At 36.8% G+C, this 23176-nt stretch overlaps 1 protein-coding gene across 4 annotated transcripts in view; it reads right to left on the bottom strand.

The window, feature by feature from the left end:
* Positions 1 to 23176, bottom strand: part of LOC127425794 (mitogen-activated protein kinase kinase kinase kinase 3-like) — a 125012-nt gene that overhangs the window by 76529 nt on the left and 25307 nt on the right. For all 4 annotated transcript variants that reach the window (XM_051672048.1, XM_051672050.1, XM_051672049.1 and 1 more), the window contains exon 2: positions 21772 to 21829. In XM_051672048.1, the coding sequence (XP_051528008.1) occupies positions 21772 to 21829 (58 nt within the window). The remainder of the gene's footprint in view (positions 1 to 21771; positions 21830 to 23176) is intronic.

The following is a 23176-nucleotide window of genomic DNA, read 5'->3' as shown; positions in this document are numbered from 1 at the left end:
TACAAAAAAGTACTAGTAATACTATGGTTTTCTGGATAGGGTACTATGGTAAAACTATGCATTTCTGTATTCATATTGAACTTGGAATATTCCTTTAATATGAAGTCATAAAAACTGCATGCAAAATAATTATAAAAGAGTTGGCAAAATGCTGTTTAAAATAGTTTTAGATGAAGAATAATGTACCATGGTACAACCAAAGTACTTATTTGCATGAATAAACCAGACTGTAATTAATAAAACATTTCTGATACTTAATTTGTGAGGCAGAATTTATTTTGCAGGGACTGTGGCTTTAGCTCATTTAAATTCAGGACCGATTCCAAGGAATGTTTGCATCCAGAACCTACGGAATACTCGCAAGGAAGTAGAAGGATAATGTCCTTTAAGTGCAGGTCTGTGCACAAGACATTCACTCCCTGAGGGAAGTGTGAAGTCACAGTGGCGAGGTCAGGTGATACGTACTTCCTGCCGGGCAAGCGATCCCATGAGCGTTCTGCAGAGGCAGTGACATTTCCCTGCACATATGGGGCAGAGAGTTGCAAGAGACAGTGGGAGGTACTGCCTCTTATCTCCTTCTGGTGGAACTGAAGCAGCTAGTGTGCTATTCAAAGCGGAGGCTGCAGTGTTATACATCTAAGAGCAGGATACTAATTGAAGTAAACTTTCTAGCTCTGGTCTGATTGTCGTAAAGTCCAGCTCAGAGGCAAACAAATAGGGTTTTATATATATATATATATATATATATATATATATATATATATATATATATATATATATATATATATATATAGTTTATTCAGTATATATATATATATATATATATATATATATATATATATACACACACACACACACACACACAGTATATACTACAGCTGTCAGAATGAACGCTTTAACACATGCGATCAATGAAATAAAATTAACGGCTTTATCTTAACTGCGATTAACGCATTTTCTATTAATACAGCATAAACACTTGAGAGGGCGGAACCTTTGCGATGTGTTCGTCTGGAGTCATAACACTGACGGACACTTCACAACACACACATAACTGTGCTTCCCTGTCAGTGATAAAATGATGGAGAAAGACCTCTTAATGCTATTTGATATACAAAATGAGCCCAGATGGTACTTGTGATAGAAATCAAGTATTTTGCAGCCTATGTAAGGTGCATTTTAATTACCACAGAAGCACATTAAGTCTTAACGATCACCAAAAGGCAAAATGAGACGTTTTTGTCTTCAAGCGCTTTTCATGTGGAGTTGAAAGCGGCGCTTGATACTGCGTTGACGCCTGATGCGAATCATGAACACGGCTTCACGATTGCTGTAGCAAAGCAGATAGTCATAGTCTACCAGCAGATTATTATTTTGGACGATGAGAGTTTAAGAGATTTAATGCCCAATGCAATGTAAATACAACTTATGTGGAGATAATGTTTTTCCACTTAGACTTTGGGAAATGTTTAATGTTACTTGAATTGGTGATATTTTAGTGCAGTTCTATCTTCATACTGTGGAAGGCTTTGTTTGAAAAATGTTAATAAAGCATTGTATTGTTACATATTGTTTTCTTTTTTTTTCTTTACTATAATGGAAATAAATAAATTTTGACAGGAAAAGTAGTATACAGTAATACAGTGTCAAATTTCAGCACTTTCAAAATCTGCGATTAATTGTGATTAACTACAAAAAAATGTGATTAATCACAATTAAAAAAATTAATTGACTGACAGCACTAACATAAACACATATATAAATACATACAGTATATACAGAATATTTTATATTACAAATACACACACACATATATATAATATATATATATATATATATATATATATATATATATATATACATACATACATACATACATACACACACACACTGCACATACACAGCATTAGTTATACTGTATATATTATATATTTATACAGTGTTTGTGAGATTATGTATATCTGCCTTTCAGGAGGTGATGCATGCATTGATTTAAGAATGACCAGTTAAGAGGCACACTAGAAAAATCTTGGCAGTGTTTTTATGTGAGTGCTCTAGCCTGTCCAGAGGTCTGGTAAATTTCCCAACCAAATTCCATGACTGTACATGGAAACAAGCAGGAAGAGCTGCAGATAACAGCTGCTGTAGAGGAAAAACAGTGATTAATATGTTCTTCAGTGTTTACCACCAGTGAATGACACAAAGAGACAAAAGTATATATATATATATATATATATATATATATATATGTGTATGTATTTAGCAGGCCTATATAATACATTTATAATTATTTTATTAATTAATTATATTTATTAGTAGGCCTAAATTTTGGTATGCGATTAATTGCAATTAATTTAATAAATTAATCGGCACATCACGTTTTTAATTTGATTAAAAAAAAAATATTGACAGCCCTAATATAAATATCATATATTAAAGTATGTTTTTAAACTGACACATTTTTGTCTTAGATCAACTGGAAGTGCATGTTAGCATACTGCATGTGAACCAGAATTTTTACTATTAAAGGAATATTCCGGGTTCAATACAAATTAAGCTCAATCAGCAGCATTTTTGGCATAATGTTGATCACCACAAAAAAATATTTTGACTCATCCCTTAAAAAAAAAAAAAAAGCAAAAATCTAGGTTATTGTGAAGCACTTAAAATGGAAGTGATGGGCCCAATTTTTGGAGGGTTTAAAGGCAGAAATGTGAAGCTTATAATTTTATAAAAGCACTTACATTAATTCTTCTGTTAAAACCCATGTGTTATTTGAGCTGTAAAGTCGTTTAAATCGTAGTTTTTACGGTCGTTTTAGGGTTTACAGCGTTACGTTGTCATGACAACACGGTTGTAAAATTGTCTATGTCTTTATTTGTCTATGTGGTTAGTAAGTGATTTTATCACATTAAAATCATGTTTACACATAATGTTTACGTCTTATGTCTATACTTTAAAAACAGTGAGTATATTAACGTTTATGGATTGGCTCCATTGACTTCCATTGTAAGTGCCTCACTGAAACATCGATTTTTGCTTTTTTTTTTAAAACAAGTCGAAATACATTTTTGTGGTAATCAACATTACGCCACAAATGCTGTAGACTGAGCTTAACTTGTATTGAACCCGGAATATTCCTTTAACTAGAACTGAGAAAACAGCACTAACCTGAATAATAATGACAGTATCTGACTATATTTCATCAACAATGCATGTCATTGCTCACAGAAGGGAAACATGTTTGTGCTCTTGGGCATGTTTGTAGATGTTGGATAGCAACAGAGACTGGCAGGGAGAGGCGCTCAACTGTCACTCTATTAGAAGTGCGTGTCAGCGTGCATATGTGTGTGTAGTCCTAACAGCTCCACTGACGTGACAGAATGTGTTGGAGCCCTTTTTAAAACATGCCTATGTAGCCAGTAGACAGCAAGGCAGCTCACTAGGTCTCACATTTTAGAATTTTATGCACATCAGCACAATATCTTTTTAAGACTCTTTGTTGACAGTAAACCCACTGCACCTGCCACAAACACAAACACAGCATGCCCCTCCAACACATGCATTAAACACATGTCTGACTCTGCAGAGACTATGGGATTTGGCACTCTCCCATCCCATTACAGCTTGTGACATTTCTGAGGGCCGCTGACCTCCGAGCCCATACATTTTAAATGAATGCCCAGCATGCACATGGTGCATCAGTGCTCCCAGCCGGCTAATACCCGATCCCCCTCCCTCTTCCAATCCTGCACCTCCTCTCTTCTCCTCTACATGCCTTACGGGAATCAGAGCCAACAAAGACACAACATATAAACGCACACACACCCAATGTCACTCCAAATAGCGGCAGAACATTGTCTTGTCGTTTCAATATCATTTACATTTATGCATTTGGCAGACGCTTTTATCCAAAGCAACTTACAGTGGCCGTATTACAGGGACAATCCCCCTGGAGCAACCTGGAGTTAAGTGCCTTGCTCAAGGACACAATGGTGATGTGATGGCTGTGGGGATCAAACCAGCAACCTTCTGCTTACCAGTTCAGTGATTTAGTCCACTATGCCACCACCACTCGTTAGAATATCACGTTAGAAGAAATAATACAGGCTGTCTCTTAAAATCTAGAGAGCGGACTCGATGTTAAAGTCAACATAAACTGCATTCTAACTAAATGGAACCTCACGAGTGACTGATTTGAAACCTTTGGCATCGGAAGTATGTGAATTAGTGTTGTCACGATACCAAAATTTCAGTAAACAGTACCAATACCATTAAAATTTCATAATTCTCGATGCCAATTTCGATACCAAAAAAAAGTGTTATGCTTTTGAACACACTCCTTTAGCCTATTCAACAAAGTTAAATGTATCAATGTAAATAATCAATTAAAACAATCGCATGTTCCCTTGAAGAGTTTCTCATTTAACCCTTATATTGGGTTCCGGTCAAAACTGACCAATGACATTTTTTTTTTTCTGAAAATTGTAGTTTATTTAATCCAGTTGAAATAAAATTGCATGACTTTGTTCACACAAGGCATCTGAACACAGATCATAAAATTTGTTTGGTTTTATCACACTTTGTTACAACTGTGGTGCTTACGGTCTAAAGTGACCAGCCATTGGAAATGAATGGATTAGACCAGTGGTTCCCAACCCTGTTCCTGGAGGCCCCCCAACATTACACATTTTGGATATCTCCCTAATGAAACACACCTGATTCAACTCATCAGCTCGTTAGTGGAGAGTGGAGACTCCAAGACCTGAATTGTGTGTGTCAGAAAAGGGAGATTTACAAAATGTGCAGTGTTGGGGGGCCTCCAGGAACAGGGTTGGGAACCACAGAACTAGATTGCAGAATACAGAAATATATATATCTTTTTTTTTTTCCCTCTTTTTTTATTTTTTTTCACCCAATTTGGAATGCCCAATTCCCAGTGTGCTTTTTAAGTCCTCGTGGTCGTGTAGTGATTCGCCTCAATCCGGGTGGTGGAGGACGAATCCCAGTTGCCTCCACATCTGAGACCATCAACCCACGCATCTTATCACGTGGCTTGTTGAGCGCGTTGCCACGGAGACATAGCGCGTGTGGAGGCTTCACGCCATCCACCACGGCATCCACGCTAAACTCACCACGCGCCCCATCAAGAACGAACCACATTATAGCGACCACAAGGAGGTTACCCCACGTGACTCTATCCTCCCTAGCAACCGGGCCAATTTGGTTGCTTAGGAGACCTGGCTGGAGTCACTCAGCATGCCCTGGGATTCAAACTAGCGAACAAGCGAACTCCAGGGGTGGTAGCCAGCGTCTTTTACCAATGAGCTACCCAGGCCCTCTAAAATACAGAAATATTAAGTGTTCAGGAGCATCACAATCCTTTAGATGAGCACATATGTGGATGTGCGTTTGCACACACAAAGTCCTCGGACATGTGCGTGCACACACAAACTTGTTTTTGGCTGTGTCTTGTTTAGAAGGCTGCATGCTAGGTAGGACGCATCCTTTGAAGGCTGCAGTATACCGAATGTCCTCCTTTAAACAAACCTCGTTTAAACGAGACGGACTTCGTAGGACAAACGGAAACGGAACGTAACATGGTTGCTATGACAGCACGCCACTCTTTAACAAGCGGGAGCGCTTTGAGTGAGAAGGGAACAAAGTCCCTTAGAAGGGAATGTATGAGGTACATTTTAGGAGAGTTGTGATGTAAAGAGAAAAGAAAATAGATTTTACAGGTGTACTTTTAGTCTCATACATTATTTTAATTATATATTAATATAATTATACATATTATATACTCTGCACCCATCTACTGAGGTACTTCAACTTGGGAATTAACATTACTTGCGTTTGAACATCATATTTACGGGCAAATTGGCGTCATTTTTGTTTAGACATTTCCGTTTAAGCAAAGAATTGTGGGTTGTGAGTGCTCACGAAGGATACACCTCATGCATCCTCTGAATTCCCGTGAAAGAAGGTCGAATTCGAAGTCTCCTACTTGCTTTTCTGAAACGAGACAGCCTCGATGACATATGCGGCCGACAAATGCGACCTCCGGAGGACGCATCCTTCCAAACGAGACACAGCCTTTATATCACTGTAGGGACTCTCCATAGACTTCTATGCATTTTATACAGATCTAACGATAATATCTATCTCCTAACCCTAACCCTACCCCTAAACCTATAAAAACAAAACATCGTTTAGTATGTATAATAAACCATTTCCCTCGTGGGGACCGCTGGCTGGGCCCCACAAGGTAGGCAATCTCAGGTTTTACTATCCTTGTGGGGACAAAAAAGCAAAAATCTGGGTTACAGTGAGGCATTTACAATGGAAGTCAATGGGGCCAATCTGTAAACATTAAAATACTCACCGTTTCAAAAGGATAGACACAAGACGTAAACAATGTGTGTGTTATCATGAATTTAGCATGATAAAATTGCTTACTAAAAACATCTGTGTAAAGTTATAGCCAATTTTACAACTTCATTGTCATGACAATGTAACGTCAACAACCACAAAAATGACCATAAAAACAACGACTGACAGCTCAAATAATACATAAGTTTTAACAAAAGAATTAAAGTCAGTGCTTTTATAAAATTATAAACTTCACATTTCTGCATTTAAACCCTCCAAAAATTGGCCCCATAAATTCCATTGTAAGAGTCTCACTGTAACATCGATTTTTTTTGTTTGTTTTTTTTTGTTTTTTTTTAAAGAAAAGATGGGATGAGTTGAAATTATTTTTTGTGGTAATCAACATTCTGCCACAAATGCAAATCGACTGAGCTTAACTTGTATTGAACACAAAATATTCCTTTAAATTAGAAATTAAGAAGAAAACAGTAGTTAATGTTTCGTGAATCCGGCCCCAGGACCCTAACACGTAACAGACGGGTCTTGTATTACCCTGAAGGGGTTTATTTGCTATAATGACCAGCTGACTGGCTTCTTTCCAAATAAATAATTAAATGGACATGAAATATTAATTTGAGTTGACATCACGTTATTATGTGAGAAGAAAGAGACCACGGAGTCTCCAGAAACCGCTGAATTCCACCTCAGGTTTGGTGCTTATACTGAGAAAAGTACAGTCTTATTATCCTGCTTATCACATGACTGCTTGCCAAGTAGATAAATAAATGGACATGAAACATTCATTTGAGTTTGCAGAGCGATACGAGAAGTACGAAAGTGGATGCGCGCCATTATTCAGAAATATTACACCACTGGATGTCGCAACTGACAAATCAGAATCGAGTATTCCAGAAAACCGAGTATTAAAACTAGTTAGTGGTGTTTGCTAAGGCAAGCATCACTATTAATATTGCTCAAAAGGATACAAATAGGCATATAAAAGAGGACAAAGCTGCAAGGACTGAAGTTCAAATTTGAAGCAGAGAAGTGAAACTAGATTTTGAGTGTCAACATTTGGTTGGCAAAGAAACATTTTGCCTGACCACACAGGCAGCACGAACTTGTCGCCATGAATATGCTAAGCCACGAGTCGACATTAAGGGGGAAGAAGAGGCAGGATAAGTGCTTGCTCATGAGGTCGCCCTTCTTTTTATGGTGTAAAAAGAAGCCTTTGCTGTTCAGCAAATCCACTGACACAGGTGCACAGACTCACATACATACACACCAATGTTTGCACACAAGTGTCTGAGCACACAATCAGCTGTGTGAGCATGCATATATACACACACACACACACACACACACACACACACACACAGAGAAGAATGATGAAAAAGATATCTAAAATTGATTCCTTCTACAGGCCTGTTTCAAAGTAGCAAATCACTGCTTTCTGAAGTCCAATATCATGGATTCATCAATTTTGAATGAAATGTATGACGCCGACAGGCTTTTACCGACCTATCCACACCCACATTAAGCTCTAGCATGGTCACTGTGCCATATGGCAAACTTAAAGGCCTAGTTCACCCAAAAATGAAAATCCTGTCATTATATATTCACTCTCATGTTGTTCCAAACCTGACTCTCTCTGACTCTCTTTGTTACGCAGAGCACAAAAGGTGCATTTTTGACATATTTTGGACACTTTTTTTTTCCGTATAATAACTAGCTAATCTCCATAAAAGTATCATAAAAGTGGTCCATATGACTAGTGTGTTATAAGAGTCATTGACAAAAAGATGGTGAGAAGTGATAAAAAGCAGAGAAACATTTTTAAAAATCTAGCTTAAAACATGTTAATTTCATACATTTTTCTTTAATGACTTTGAAAATGTCATGTGGTGTAACCATCAAGTAAAAGGTATTAAAATACATAAAATAAGTTTAACTTTTCTCCCCCTCAAGGTAAAAAAAATACATATATATATATATATATATTTTTTTTTTTTTTTTTTTTTTTTATTATTTATTTTTTTTTTTTTTACAAATGTGTATTTTTTAATTCACGAATATCAATAAGTTTTCTCATGGTTACACCACATGACCTTAACAAAATGCGCCTTTTAAGAACAATTTCAAAATATTGATATTTAATGATATGATCATATTTTACATTTAGCTCTTTTCAGTTTTTTTTTTTTTTTTTTTTTTTTTTTTTGTCACATGTTGGTTACACCACACTGATTTGGTGGACAAAAGATTTTCAAATATTAATAATTTTTTTAAATAAAATTGTTTTACTGCTCATTTTTAAAAGATATAATAATTAAAGATTATTCCGCACTTATCATCCCAAAATTTCTTTTTTTCAAGAATTTCAGCTTTTTAATGAGACTTTGATTTGTTTTTTTTTTTGTTTTTTTTTACTGTCTTCGCACTATGGAGGGCCAAATTACTCAATTAAATCATTAAATGCATGAATTAATTAAATGCACCATTAAAACCACAATTAAATATTTAAATATTAAAAAAAAATCTTTAAATACATAGTGCATCAATGCATCATTAAATCAGAAAGTCCAAAAAAATTATTTTGAAAGGTGACGCCCACTGTCGTTGAGTGAAGTGCCGATAACCATAACCCTGAAAGTTCAAATAAAAAGACAAGAAGCTCATGTGTAAATGTAAAATCAACTCTAAAATGAAAATGGATGCAAAATATTGCTAAAATAAAATACAAGGGACATTTATTGATTTAATGATTTAATCTTTTTTTTTTTTTTACAATTCCATTATGTATTTAACGATTTATTTAAATATTTAAATATTTATTTATTACATTTTGCATGTAATTAATTCACTATGTATTTAATGATTTATTAAATAATTTAAATATGTAATTATTTAATGATGCATTTAATTATTTCACTGTGTATTTAATGATTTATTAAAAATTTATTTAATTTTGCATGTAATAAAACAAAAACTAAATGACTTTGAACTCAGTAGTTGAAAACAGTGTATTCAAATTATTTTTTTGTGTGAACTGAATTCATGTATTTTGGAATAATTTAATAGATCTAGACAAACAAAACAGAAAATTTGCGTCATGTCATTGACCCTTATTCAAATCTTCTAAAACCAATATATAGCTTTATGCTATCAAAAAAAGCATCTCTGATCTCTGTCTTTGATAGTATTTTCCTGATGCAATTAAAACTGTGTAATGCAGCACTTTTCGTACGACTGTCTCCTTAAGAAAATGGAAATATTACGCAAGATTCAAAATTAAAGGAGTCGTTAGTCACTGATAATCTTCCCCTCCAGTGAGCGGTGAACTTAAGAACTGTTTCGACCAGATCAATGAGTCAGTGAACTCAAGACCCAGATCAGTCCGATTCGTAAACGAATCATTCAGACTGCTTTTGTGAACAGGATCAACAGATTGATTGAAAATATCTGACTAAAAAAATAACTATTCATTCCCAACTCTAATGAACGTGCCACGGCAAATCTAGGTTGTTCTCTGTAAAGATTTTCAGCAAATTGCAACTTTGATTCTCGTGAAGCTATTGTATGGCTTTCGAAGACTTTGAACATCATGAACAAATCATATCATGATACTTTTATGCTAACTTTTTTGTCATTTTGGAGTGTGACAACCCCAGTCCCCATTCAATTTTATTATATGGAAAAGAATGACCAGGATATTTTGCGAAAATTTACTTTTTGTGTTCCATAGAAGAAAAGGGTGAGTAAAAGATGACAGAATTTTCATTTTTGGGCGATCTATTCCTCTTCTGATTTTGAAGGCCATGAGCAAGTCTAACAAAGCCACACGTGTACACACACGTCCCTAAACACCCCCATACACAAACTCTCTGCATGTCCTGATGTTTGTTCACAAACACATTTACTGGGTCTTTTTCAGACGACCCCCCGTTGATTATGCCCTGATCCCTACGGTGCCGACGAGAGAGGAAACCCATCCAGGCTTAGACGAGAGTGCATGAAAGGCCAGTTCAGAAACATTAATGAGGTAAAACAGAAAAAAAACGCCTATCCAGTCCAGTGCATTGGGAAGACCCAATGCATGTTAATTAGTATTCTAAAATTGATGTCAAAGAGGAACAAAGACATCACCATAAAACACATCCATGGGACATGCGTGTTAATATCGTCCTCTAGTTAGGTTGAATTTCTAGTTACAACCCCAATTCCGAAAAAGTTGGGAAAGTATGAAAAGTGCTAATAAAAACAAAAAGGAGTGATTTGTAAATTATAGTCACCCTTTGCTATATTGAAAGCACAACAACTAAACATTATATGATGTTTTACCTTGTGAATTTCATTGTTTTTTTTTTTATTTTTTTATATACAGTAATTTCAAATCAGATGATTATAATACGCTCCAAAAAAGTTGAGACCGGGGCAATTTAAGATTAATAACAATTTGACAAGTTGAAATAAGGCAATGTGGAACAGGAGATGTTAAACAGGTGAGGCGAGCATGTCATATTATACAAGGAGCCTCCAAAAACAGCCTAGTCCTTCAAGAGCAAGGATCATTCGAGACTTGTCAATTTGCCAACAGATGCTTCAGCAAATAATCCAGCACTTTGAGAACAATGTTCCCCAAAGACAAATTGGAAGGATTTTGGGCATTTCGCCCTCTACAGTACACAATATATTTAAAAGATTCAAGGAATCTGGTCAAATCTCGGTGCGTAAAGGGCAAGACGAAAACCACTTCTGATGGCGCATGATCTCTGCTCCCTCAAACATCACTGTCTTAAAAAACATCATTCATCTGTAATGGATATCATGAACATGGGCTTGGGATTACTTGGTAAACCTTTGTTAGTCAACACCACTCGCCGCTGCATCCACAGATGCAAGTTAAGACTTTACTATGTAAAGGAGAAGCCATACATCAACACTGTCCAGAAGCGCTGCTGACTTCTCTGGGCTCGGTCTCATCTTCGATGGAAAGTAGAACAGAGGAACTGTGTTTTTTTGGTCCGATGAGTCCACATTTCAAATAGTTTTTGAAAAACACAGCCGTCATGTTCTCCGGGCCAGAGAAAAAGGACCATCCAAGCTGTGATCAGCATCAGGTCCAAAAGCCAGTGTCTGTATGGGCCAGGGGTGTGTCAGTGCCCACGGCATGAGTAACTCGTACATCTGTGAGAACACCATGAATGCAGACAGATATGTACAAATTGTAGAGCAGCATATACTGCCATTCAATTTTCAGCAGGATTTCAAAACCACATACTGGCCAAAAGAGCAGAGAGTATGGGTGCTAGATAGGCCTGTCTGCAGTCCCGACCTGTCTCCAATTGAGAATGTGTGGCGCATTATGAAGCGCACAATACGGCAACAAAAACCTTGTACTATTGTGCAGCTGGAGACCTACATAATCAGAATCAGAATGAGCTTTATTGCAGCAAGTGTTCAGTAATTCTATCAGCAATCCTGACTGTCCATTGTAGTTTCCTTCTGTCTGATTTGGTGGCTGAACCAAACCAGACGGCTATAATGGATGTATGGTGGACAACTCCACTTTTTAAACTTAACAAACATGTGTCTTCAATGCCTAAATGATTAATTAAGTGTTATTAGAAGAAATGGTGATGTTTCACAGTGGTATACACTTGACTGCAATCATCTGATTCGAAATTACTGCACATAAAAAAGGTAAAACATATAATGTGGTTGTAGTGCTTTGGGTAAAGGGTGAATATAATTTACAAATCTTTTTGTTTTTATTAGCATTTTTCATACTGTTCCAACTTTTTCGGAATTGGGGTTGTATATTAAAAAAATATATATATATGTTTTTTTTATTTAAGGGACAGATTTATGGGACAATTTAAAGGAATATGCCCGGTAAAAGTTAACGCAAGTAAATGTTTTAATGTTTTAGATTATGATAAATCCTGAGACTCGGCCTAATAAAGTGCTGAAAAAAACAAACAAAAAAAAACTACAAAACATTATCTTTATTTCTTATTTGACATTATATATCTCTGGGTGTAAATAAGCTGGCTCCAAAAAACTTTTTTTGTTTTGTTCCCAATCATGTCAACCGTACCTGAGAAAAATGTTGTGTTGATACGACAAAGCAATCAAAAGTTATAGCATTACAAATATAATTTATCATAGAGTCCAAAAATGTCTCCATGTGTCCAAAAGCCTCTTCAAACAAATAAAACATAATTGTTCATAAAAACTACTTACACATGCACACTCAACAATGACTAAAGGTTTGGAGACATGATTTTAGTAATGAGATTTCACAGAATGAGTTTCATTCTGTGTCATTTGAGTCATCATTGAGTCTATGTACTTGGCACCATCTTCTGGTGGCCATATGTAACACTGTGCTTCATGTGGATTATCTATTGATCTATGCATCTGATTACCTTGTGTGTGGGCTCGTTTGAAAGATAATCACCTCATCTAAGTAATGTTATGTGATATTTTGTTTCATTTATTTTTCGTGAAGTTATAAGTGAAAACGCAGCACATAAACAACACCAACATACTTGTCAAAGACAAATATTTAGCTATTACTCGCTATATTTTTTTATCTGTGAGTAAAACAAATAGGCTGGTTGAATTCTACTCTTTGTGACTTTTCCAACAACATAAGACACATGGCTATTTGATCAGTTTGATGTTTTTACTGATTACAATAATATGTATGTGACGAGAAGGAGGGCGGGGCCGGTTCATGACTACGCACGCCCGGCCCCCAATCAGGCTAATCAGCCAAGGAGAGGGATAAATGCAGCGGGACACAGCAGTTTGGGAGAGAGAGAGTCACATGCCGCTGCAGTGTGTGCATTTGTGTTTGTTTTGGTTTTATGTTTTAATTTCTCAGTAAACATTATTTTGATGATTCGTCCGGTTCCCGCCGCCTCCTTTCCCAACCTTAACCTTGTTACAAAGTAATATGTACATATCAAAACTGAACACTTCTAATTTGTCTGCAAATTTTAAAGCACTTTTCAGTAATAAACCTTGTTACATTTGTGCCGAAACCCGGGAAGGGGGAGGGATGTGCTGTTGTGGAGTCCTTGCCACTACCAGCCAACCCAGGAGCAGCCGCGGCCATCCGCCCAGGGATGGAGACGTCACTGCCGGCCGCCGAGGATCTGAGGCACGCTGCCGTTTCCCCCCCCATAGAAAAAATAATAGAGATAAAAGAAAAGAGGGGGGAGGAGCATGGCCGTCTGCCCGGGACCGGAGGACCCACTACCGTCCACCGGGGGAGGAGCGAGCTGTCGTCTGCCAGAGGTTGGGGAGTGGCTGAGGGCCGGGCGACAACGTATCTGGGCACCGGCGAACCAGGTATTTCCTCTCTCTCCTCTCTCTCGCTGTCGCTCCGCTTTGCCCTTTCCCTCTCCTCTTTTTTTTTTTTTTCCCTCCCCTTCTCGCCCTCCCCAGTCCTAGAGAGGTGGGGAAAAGCCTGCCGGCAGGCAGGGCCAAAAGGATAATTACCATCACGCATCATTAGAATTTCGAATTTACAGTTTTTTTGGTTTGCATATAAAGACACTCATCATCATACATCTCTGGACCAACACAAACAGGAAAAAGATATCGGTGACGTATCAGCCTGATTTAAAATGTAATGGTTGTTTTCCCACACTCTCCAATGATAACGGCATTGAATGTGGCAATGATCTGCAATGAAATAAAGGCTATATTTGTGTGCATATTTCTTTCCCAGCTTTGACACAAGCCTAAGCAGGTGTTTCCAAAATACTCAGACTATATCTAGCTCTCACATCTGAAGCCCAGCTTAATGGATATCTTGCAACATGACGTGTCCTATTACAACATGGGCATCTAAAAACCACAAACACTCATTGTTTCTACCAAAAGCTGAAAAAGCAAAGTGCATGGCCTCCAAAACCCCCATTCCCCTCTCATTCACCCTCTCACTGTCGTGTCTGGTATGAGAGGCATGTGGTAATTACTGAGGCTAAAAGCTGACTAATGCGCTGGGGGCATCTGCATCTATGAACACGAGTGGTTACTGAATTCTTGGTCAATGTTTAAACCATGTATCCAAGACATCAGGCCAGAGAGCTGCCTGCAGATTTAGTATCATAAAAAGTGAAGTGAACAACCTTCATTGTGCTACATACAGACAGGGATGGGCAGTATTTCAGATACATGTATTTGAAATACAAAACACTATTTTGTACTTTGTATTTTAATTTCTTTGAAAAAATGTTTTAATGCAATTTGTATCTAAATAAGTGCTGTTAGTCGATTAAAATCTTTCAAATCATGATTAATCGCATAATTTTTTGTAGTTAATCACATATTTTGAAAATTCTGAAATTTGACACTACTTATACTTCTTTTCTTATCAAAATTTTTTATTTCCAGAGAAATAAGAAAACAAAACAATATGTAGCAATATAACGCTTTATTAACATTTTCCAAACAAAGCCTTACATAATATAAACAGAAATGCACTAAAACAGCTCCAATTCAAGTAACATTAATCATTTCACAAAATCTAAGTGGGAGTCTCCACATAGGTTGCATATTCATTGCAATGGGCATTAAATCTCTTAAACTCTCATCCTCCACAATATTAATCTGCCGGTAGACTGTGGCTATCCACTTTCTTAGAGCAATCGTGAAGCTGCGTTCATGATTCGCATCAGGGCAGCAACACCAGCGTCGAGCACCACTTTGAACTCACCATGCACCTTACATAGATGGAAAAATACTTGATTTCTCTCACAAGTCCCATCTGGGCTCTCATAGGAGAGAGCGTAACGGTCAACTTTAGCATGTTAAGACAGTTCTACCCATAGAATGTCTATGGGACAGCAGCGTATGCTTAGCTTGTAGGGTCTCCTTGGTAGAAGGGCTCTGGGGCTATGGCGTGTATGTCAGTGTAATGACTCCTGACGGACACAATACAAAGGTTCCGCCCTTCACATCAGTGTTTATTCTGTATTAATGATAATCGCAATTAACGCATTTAAGGAAAATATATGTGTTAAACATTTTTAATTAATCGTACGCGTTAAACCGTTAATTCTGACAGCTCTAATCTAAATACATTTAAGTTTGATTTTTTTTTTGTATTTTCAAATATATAAAATACTTTGTACCAGTCAACATATTTATTAGGTTTCTGTCCTGTATCATCTAGTTCAGGCATGCCCCCCAACCCCAACTTTCATGCACGCGAGTTGCAGATGTCAGAGACAACGGCTCCATCTAGCATTGGGTGAGCGAATTTTCTGCGTTCCTGCAAGGAAATATGGAGTAAGATAAGGTGCAGATGTGATGGTAGATTCTACATGTTGCAAAAAACATAACTGCTGGCAACTAGAGGTAGACCGATATATCGGTTGTACAGAATAATCGGTGTCGATAGTTGCTTTTTGGAACTATCGGTTATCGGCATTATCTGTCGATAGTTGCCGATAGTTTTTTCATAATTTAGTCATCTCAAAATAAGAGTCCCCAGTGTGTTTTGGGCTTGTTTATACTTAAAATTTTCATTTTTTCTGGTTATTGTTGGGATTTTGGTTGAACAAAAAACTGCATCTAGGATTTTATTCATTTTGGACTCTTTGTCTTTGCCCACCATAATAAAGTAAGACTAATATACAGGTGCATCTCACTAAATTAGAATGTCGTGGAAAAGTTCATTTATTTCAGTAATTCAACTCAAATTGTGAAACTCGTGTATTAAATAAATTCAGTGCACACAGACTGAAGTAGTTTAAGTCTTTGGTTCTTTTAATTGTGATGATTTTGGCTCACATTTAACAAAAACCCACCAATTCACTATCTCAAAAAATTAGAATATGGTGACATGCCAATCAGCTAATCAACTCAAAACACCTGCAAAGGTTTCCTGAGCCTTCAAAATGGTCTCCCAGTTTGGTTCACTAGGCTACACAATCTGCTGATCTGACAGTTGTCCAGAAGACAATCATTGACACCCTTCACAAGGAGGGTAAGCCACAAACATTCATTGCCAAAGAAGCTGGCTGTTCACAGAGTGCTGTATCCAAGCATGTTAACAGAAAGTTGAGTGGAAGGGAAAAGCGTGGAAGAAAAAGATGCACAACAAACCGAGAGAACCGCAGCCTTATGAGGATTGTCAAGCAAAATTGATTCAAGAATTTGGGTGAACTTCACAAGGAATGGACTGAGGCTGGGGTCAAGGCATCAAGAGCCACCACACACAGACGTGTCAAGGAATTTGGCTACAGTTGTCGTATTCCTCTTGTTAAGCCACTCCTGAACCACAGACAACGTCAGAGACAACGTCTTACCTGGGCTAAGGAGAAGAAGAACTGGACTGTTGCCCAGTGGTCCAAAGTCCTCTTTTCAGATGAGAGCAAGTTTTGTATTTCATTTGGAATCCAAGGTCCTAGAGTCTGGAGGAAGGGTGGAGAAGCTCATAACCCAAGTTGCTTGAAGTCCAGTGTTAAGTTTCCACAGTTTGTGATGATTTGGGGTGCAATGTCATCTGCTGGTGTTGGTCCATTTTGTTTTTTGAAAACCAAAGTCACTGCACCCGTTTACCAAGAAATTTTGGAGCACTTCAGGCTTCCTTCTGCTGACCAGCTTTTTAAAGATGCTGATTTCATTTTCCAGCAGGATTTGGCACCTGCCCACACTGCCAAAAGCACCAAAAGTTGGTTAAATGACCATGGTGTTGGTGTGCTTGACTGGCCAGCAAACTCACCAGACCTGAACCCCATAGAGAATCTATGGGGTATTGTCAAGAGGAAAATGAGAAACAAGAGACCAAAAAATGCAGATGAGCTGAAGGCCACTGTCAAAGAAACCTGGGCTTCCATACCACCTCAGCAGTGCCACATACTGATCACCTCCATGCCACGCCGAATTGAGGCAGTAATTAAAGCAAAAGGAGCCCCTACCAAGTATTGAGTACATATACAGTAAATGAACATACTTTCCAGAAGGCCAACAATTCACTAAAAATGTTTTTTTTTATTGGTCTTATGATGTATTCTAATTTTTTGAGATAGTGAATTGGTGGGTTTTTGTTAAATGTGAGCCAAAATCATCACAATTAAAAGAACCAAAGACTTAAACTACTTCAGTCTGTGTGCATTGAATTTATTTAATACACGAGTTTCACAATTTGAGTTGAATTACTGAAATAAATGAACTTTTCCACGACATTCTAATTTATTGAGATGCACCTGTGTATATATATATATATATATATATATATATATATATATATATATATATATATATATATATATATATTTTACATTCTATAAATCAATTTGAAAAACTATCAGCTGATTAATCGGTTATCGGCCTTTCCAACCAACTTAGTTATCGGCATCGGCAAAATCCACTATCGGTCGACCTTTACTGGCAACTGTTATTTAATTTCCATTAAAACATTAAGGTAACTATGATACTTCTCACCAGCCAATGCAATACAAGCCAACAGTGAGGAAATCAAAACTAGTCAGCAGCCAGCTAGTGAGCTAGTCTAACTATCGTTAGAGAGTTCACTAGCTATCGTTAGCTAGATCGCTAGCTAGCAAGCTAAAATGAAACATCATTTAGATTTGCCTTATTAATTAATTAACAAGAGTAACTGTTATTGAGTGAGAAGTAATAGTGGTGATGAAAAAAAAAAAAGGTGTTTGAAAAAACATATTTCCTACTGGGCAGGGGAAGGGAAGAGGTAGATGAAATGAAAACAAAAGTTTCTAAGCAGTTACAGAATAGGTCCAAACAAATTTCAGCCTAATAGCCTGTATTTTATTTTGATACACTTTTTTCACACAGTATTTGGTATTTTATTTTCATACATTTAAACTGAGGTATTTTGTATTTTTATTTTAAATACATTTTCATGTATTTGTGCCCATTACTGCATATTGGTATGGAGATGAAAAAGTTTTAAATTATGGGAAAATGTCCTTACACAAAAATGCGTGGCAACTATTCAGCCAGATATCATTATTATTCATAGGTATATGTGCATAACATTTAAAAATACATTTGTGTACTTTAAATACATGCTGAAATGTACCATAGGGATTTACTGACAGCATCTAAAATGCAATGGTTTTTACATATTTACAGCTTTAGAAACATAACAATATTTACAAATCCATTACATTTTTATTATTTATTACATATTTTAGATCCCTAAACCTTACCACTAAACCTAACCCTAATCATTTATAAATCATTTCGTGATGAAATTGAAATGCATATATCTTACAGGTAGAGAGAGTGTAAGTTAATCACGGAAATTTAATCTGTAAATTTATTGAGCCCCACGCCACAGAAAATAAAGTTTTTATGATCAAATAATGATTAAACTATTTCTATATTTTTATTCATTTTAACATCTAAAAGTTTAGTTATGGTTAAAGTGATTAATGACAGAAACCGCTATAACGTCAGACTATGTAAATGTGTCAGCTGCGTTAAATAAATGTGATTGCACTGAACATTTAATGTCACTGATTATAAATACAAAAAAAATCTAAATTCATGGATTCAATAAGGATTCATAAACATTTTTACGTCTAATGATTTACATTTTCTAGATGCTGTCAATACACAATATTGTACGTTTCAGACGTTACATTTTGGTTAAGTCCATGCAAACGTAAGCAAATTTATGTGTGCCAGAACCACACTTTACGCAAGAATAACTACAAATACTCATGATATCATCACGTGCCAAAATATAGGGCTGCAAAATTGTAACAAAAATCATTATTGATGATTATTTCTCATATTATTGTTATTGCGATTAATTTCAATTAATAGAATTTACATGAAATCCTTAGTGGCAATAAAAAGTATGTGAACCCTTTGGAATTAACTGCATTTATATATAAAGTCTTAAAATCTGGTTTGATCTTCATCTAATTTACAATAATGAACAAACACAATCTGTTTTAACTAATGACACACAAATTATTGCATTGTTCTTGTACTTACTGAAAACATATTTTAAACATTCACAGTGTAGGTTGGAAAAAGTATGTGAACCACTAGGCTAATGACATCAACAAATGCTAATTAGAGACAGGAGTTGGCAAACCTGGCATTCAATTAATAAAACGAGATTGGAGGTGTGGGTTAGAGCTACTTTGACTTATAAAAAGCACTCAAACATTTTAAGTTTGCTATTCACAAGAATAATATGCTGACGTGGACCATGCCTCGCAAAAAAGAGATCTCAGAAGATCTACGATCAAAAATTGTTGCTTTGCATAAAGCTGGAAAGGGTTACAAAGTTATCTCGAAGAGCTTAAATATTCATCTGTCCACAGTTAGATAACCTGTCTATAAATTGAGATGATTTAGTACTGTGGGTACTCTCCCTAGAAGTGGCCGTCCAGCCAAGATGACTCAAAGCGCAGAATGCTCAATGAGATAAAAAAAAAGAACCCTAGAGTGACAGATGAAGACTTGAAGGAATCATTGGAACTGGTTAACATCTCTGTTCATGAGTCTACTATACAGGAACATATAAAACAGGCATAGTGTCCATGGCAGGACACCACGAAGGAAGTCACTGTGTAACAACAAAAACATAGCTGAGCGCCTGAAGTTTGCCAAAGACCACCTTGACACTCCACAACGCTACTGGGAAAATGTTCTGTGGACTGATAAAACTAAGGTTGAATTGTTTGGGAAGAACACGCAGCACTACGTATGGCGTAAAAAGGGCACCACATACCAACATGAAAGCATCATCCCAACGATGAAGTACGGTGGAGCGAGCATCATGATTTGGGGCTGCTTTGCTGCTTCGGGGCCTGGACCACTTGCCATCATCAAGGGAAAAAGTAGAAGTTGGGTGATGCAGCAGGACAATGACCCTAAACATTGAAGTAAATCCACTACAGAATGGCATCAAAAAAAGAAAATCCACCTTTTCAAGTGTCCCAGTCAGAGCCCAGACCTCAACTCAATAGAGATGCTGTGAAATGACCTCATGAGAGCCGTTCACACCAGACATCCTATGAATATGGCTGAGCTGAAGCAGTTCTGTAAGGAAGAATGCTCCAAAATTCTGCAGCTACCGGAAACGCTTGGTTGAAGTTATTGCTGCAAAAGGAGGCTCAACCAGTTATTAAATCCAAGGGTTCACTTAGTTCTTTGAATGTTTATTGGGATGTGTTCGATAAATACAAGAAAGAAAGCAGTTATTATGCTGCATGTCATAGCATTAACATTCAGCTAAGACAGAAAAAATTACAAGTTTATCCTTTTGAGTCTCTCATAGTTCTGCTGTAAAAATAATAATTGTATTAATTGTTGTGTTTTGACAGAAACTATGGTTAGCACTTTTGTGTTCTATGTAAGAGCTGTAATTTTACTCAGCGAAACTGTAATGGACGTCAAACAACTACTCACTGGTGAAGTTGTGGACGGTGATGAGCTTTGATTTGTTTCCTCTTTTATCTCAAACCAGCAAAAAAAAATGTTGAGGTCTGCTTTTGATCCTGCAATTACTGCTGGCACAGCAAAACAGCACACAAATAGAATCACTATCAAATCCAAAATGAAAGTTGCACTTCACTGGTTTCCTTCAGGCAAGAAAATATCATTCATCAAACCAGGTGGCTCATGGATAAATCAGGTGCATCCTTTACCCTGACACTGATATTCAGTATTGTCAAACCGTATCAAACCCCAGACCCCATCTGATGTCTCCTGATTTGGTCTGTTTTATATCAAAAGCCTTTCGACTTGATGCCACTGCCACGAATCATCAGAGTTTGCCATGATCAGAGCGTGAAATCCCTGTTGTGCATCTGGAATCAGCCAATGATATTTCCACACATTTGGCCACTCTGAGTTTAGAGCACTTAGTTTCACTTCAGTAGTGAATTACTTTTCAAAAACTATTCAAATATTTGATTTGCATATGAAGAGTAAACAGTTACCCAATACTAACGAGAACATGGAAACGATCTATGATTTTTCCAAAGGACTTTATTGACTAAGAGCAAAGGTCTTGGGTTTTTTTCCTCTGTGGTTCATCATTTAGTATGTAAGAAGTCATTTAGCAAACATTTTTATCCTAAGTGACTTACAGTACACTTATCACAGGAAACAATGCTCCACTGGAGCAACTTGAGCTGAGGTTACGTGCCACGCTCAAGGACACAATGGAGAAAGTTGGTGCTTTCCTTGCAGGGCTCAAACCTACAACCTCCAGCTCACCAATTCTGAGCCACTACGCAACACCAAAACAAACCTAAATTAGTCACTTTGTCTGTTTAGGAAAGCATAAAGAGAGAATATGATTATAAAGAGCAAAACCAGAAACGACTGTCTAAAAAGGAAGGAAGTTAAGTAAACGAAGATGCTCACCTGGTTCCAGTTTGATGACCTTGATGGCAGCCAGCTCTCCTGTAGTGACATTACGGGCCTGAAGAAAATGAAAGAACATCAGTGTCAATAACTATGATCATGCAGCGTCAACTAAAAGTCATTTGTAGGTAGATTTCACCTAAAGTTTGCAGCTTTGTGGCAGGAATCAAATCAAAACATTCCTCTGTTTGTTTCACAGCAACAGTGACTCGACCAATGGTGTGAGTTTGGGGTGGGACTTTTTATTTGTCCAGCCAATGGAAGATGGGTAGACTTTTCTGGAATCAGTTTAAAAATGATTAGCCACCCTAGTCTCGACATATCGGCATGGGCCATTGAGAAACCAATATCGGTCGACCACTACATATAAGGTAAGCAGAGGAGTACAGTGATAAGGTACAAATACCTCATTACTGTACAATGGTACAGTCTACTTAATATAAATAATTCTGTAGTTTTTCCTTCACTACATTTTGAATAGAAAATGTATACTTTTACACCAAAACATTTTGCAAGACCCTTTCCTTACTTTTGCGACTGAACGGCGCAAAAAATAACACAGCTGCAAACGTAAACTGCATGCGGCTCGTGATTGTGATGTCCGATTCATGAACGAATCATTTGAGTCAAATCTTTAGATCAATTTGATTATTTCAAATCAGTCAAAATGGTTTGAAAACTGGACTGAATTTTTAGTTTCGCGAATCGCTTTGTGAATATGAAATCATAAGGGGAACCTCAATCCAAACATGGTTAATAACGTGTTATGTTATTTACTTAAGGGCATTTAGCTGATCTTAATATATTTACTTAAGTATTTTTCTTATTAGCTATTTTAACTTTACTTGAGTACATATATTTCTGTTGACGTCTTCATTTTGAAGAGAAAATTAATACTTTTACTCCGATACATTTCTCCAAACCCTTTTGCCACTCAACACAGTAAAAAAATAACACAGCTGCAAATGTAAACTGCATGCGGCTCAGTGATAGTTATGTCTGATTCGCGAATGAATAGTTTTCGAGTCAAATCTTTTGATCAATTTGCTTCTTTTGAATCGGTCAAATCGGTTTCGAAAACTGGTCTGAATTATTCATTTCGTGTATCTGAATCCAAACCACAAGGGGAACACCGGACAACACCGTTAGTCAAGTTATGCCATTTACTTGTACTTTTGATACATAAGTACAGTTATTTTAATACATTTACAAAGTACTTTTCTGATGCGCTACTTTAACTTTTACTTAAGTCCATTTCCATTAATATATCTGTACTTTTACTTAAGTATGACGATTGGGTACTTTTTAAATGAAATGGAAGCTAACTGCATTAGCAGAGTGTCAGTGCGGCCTGCACATATTGATACATTTTCTTTCCTCACCACTTGAAGAGCAGAATGTTTAT

Source organism: Myxocyprinus asiaticus, chromosome 35, assembly GCF_019703515.2.
Source record: "Myxocyprinus asiaticus isolate MX2 ecotype Aquarium Trade chromosome 35, UBuf_Myxa_2, whole genome shotgun sequence".
Lineage (NCBI taxonomy): Eukaryota > Metazoa > Chordata > Actinopteri > Cypriniformes > Catostomidae > Myxocyprinus > Myxocyprinus asiaticus.
Note: the sequence above shows the minus strand (reverse complement) of the source record. Positions and strands in the feature narration are given on the sequence as shown.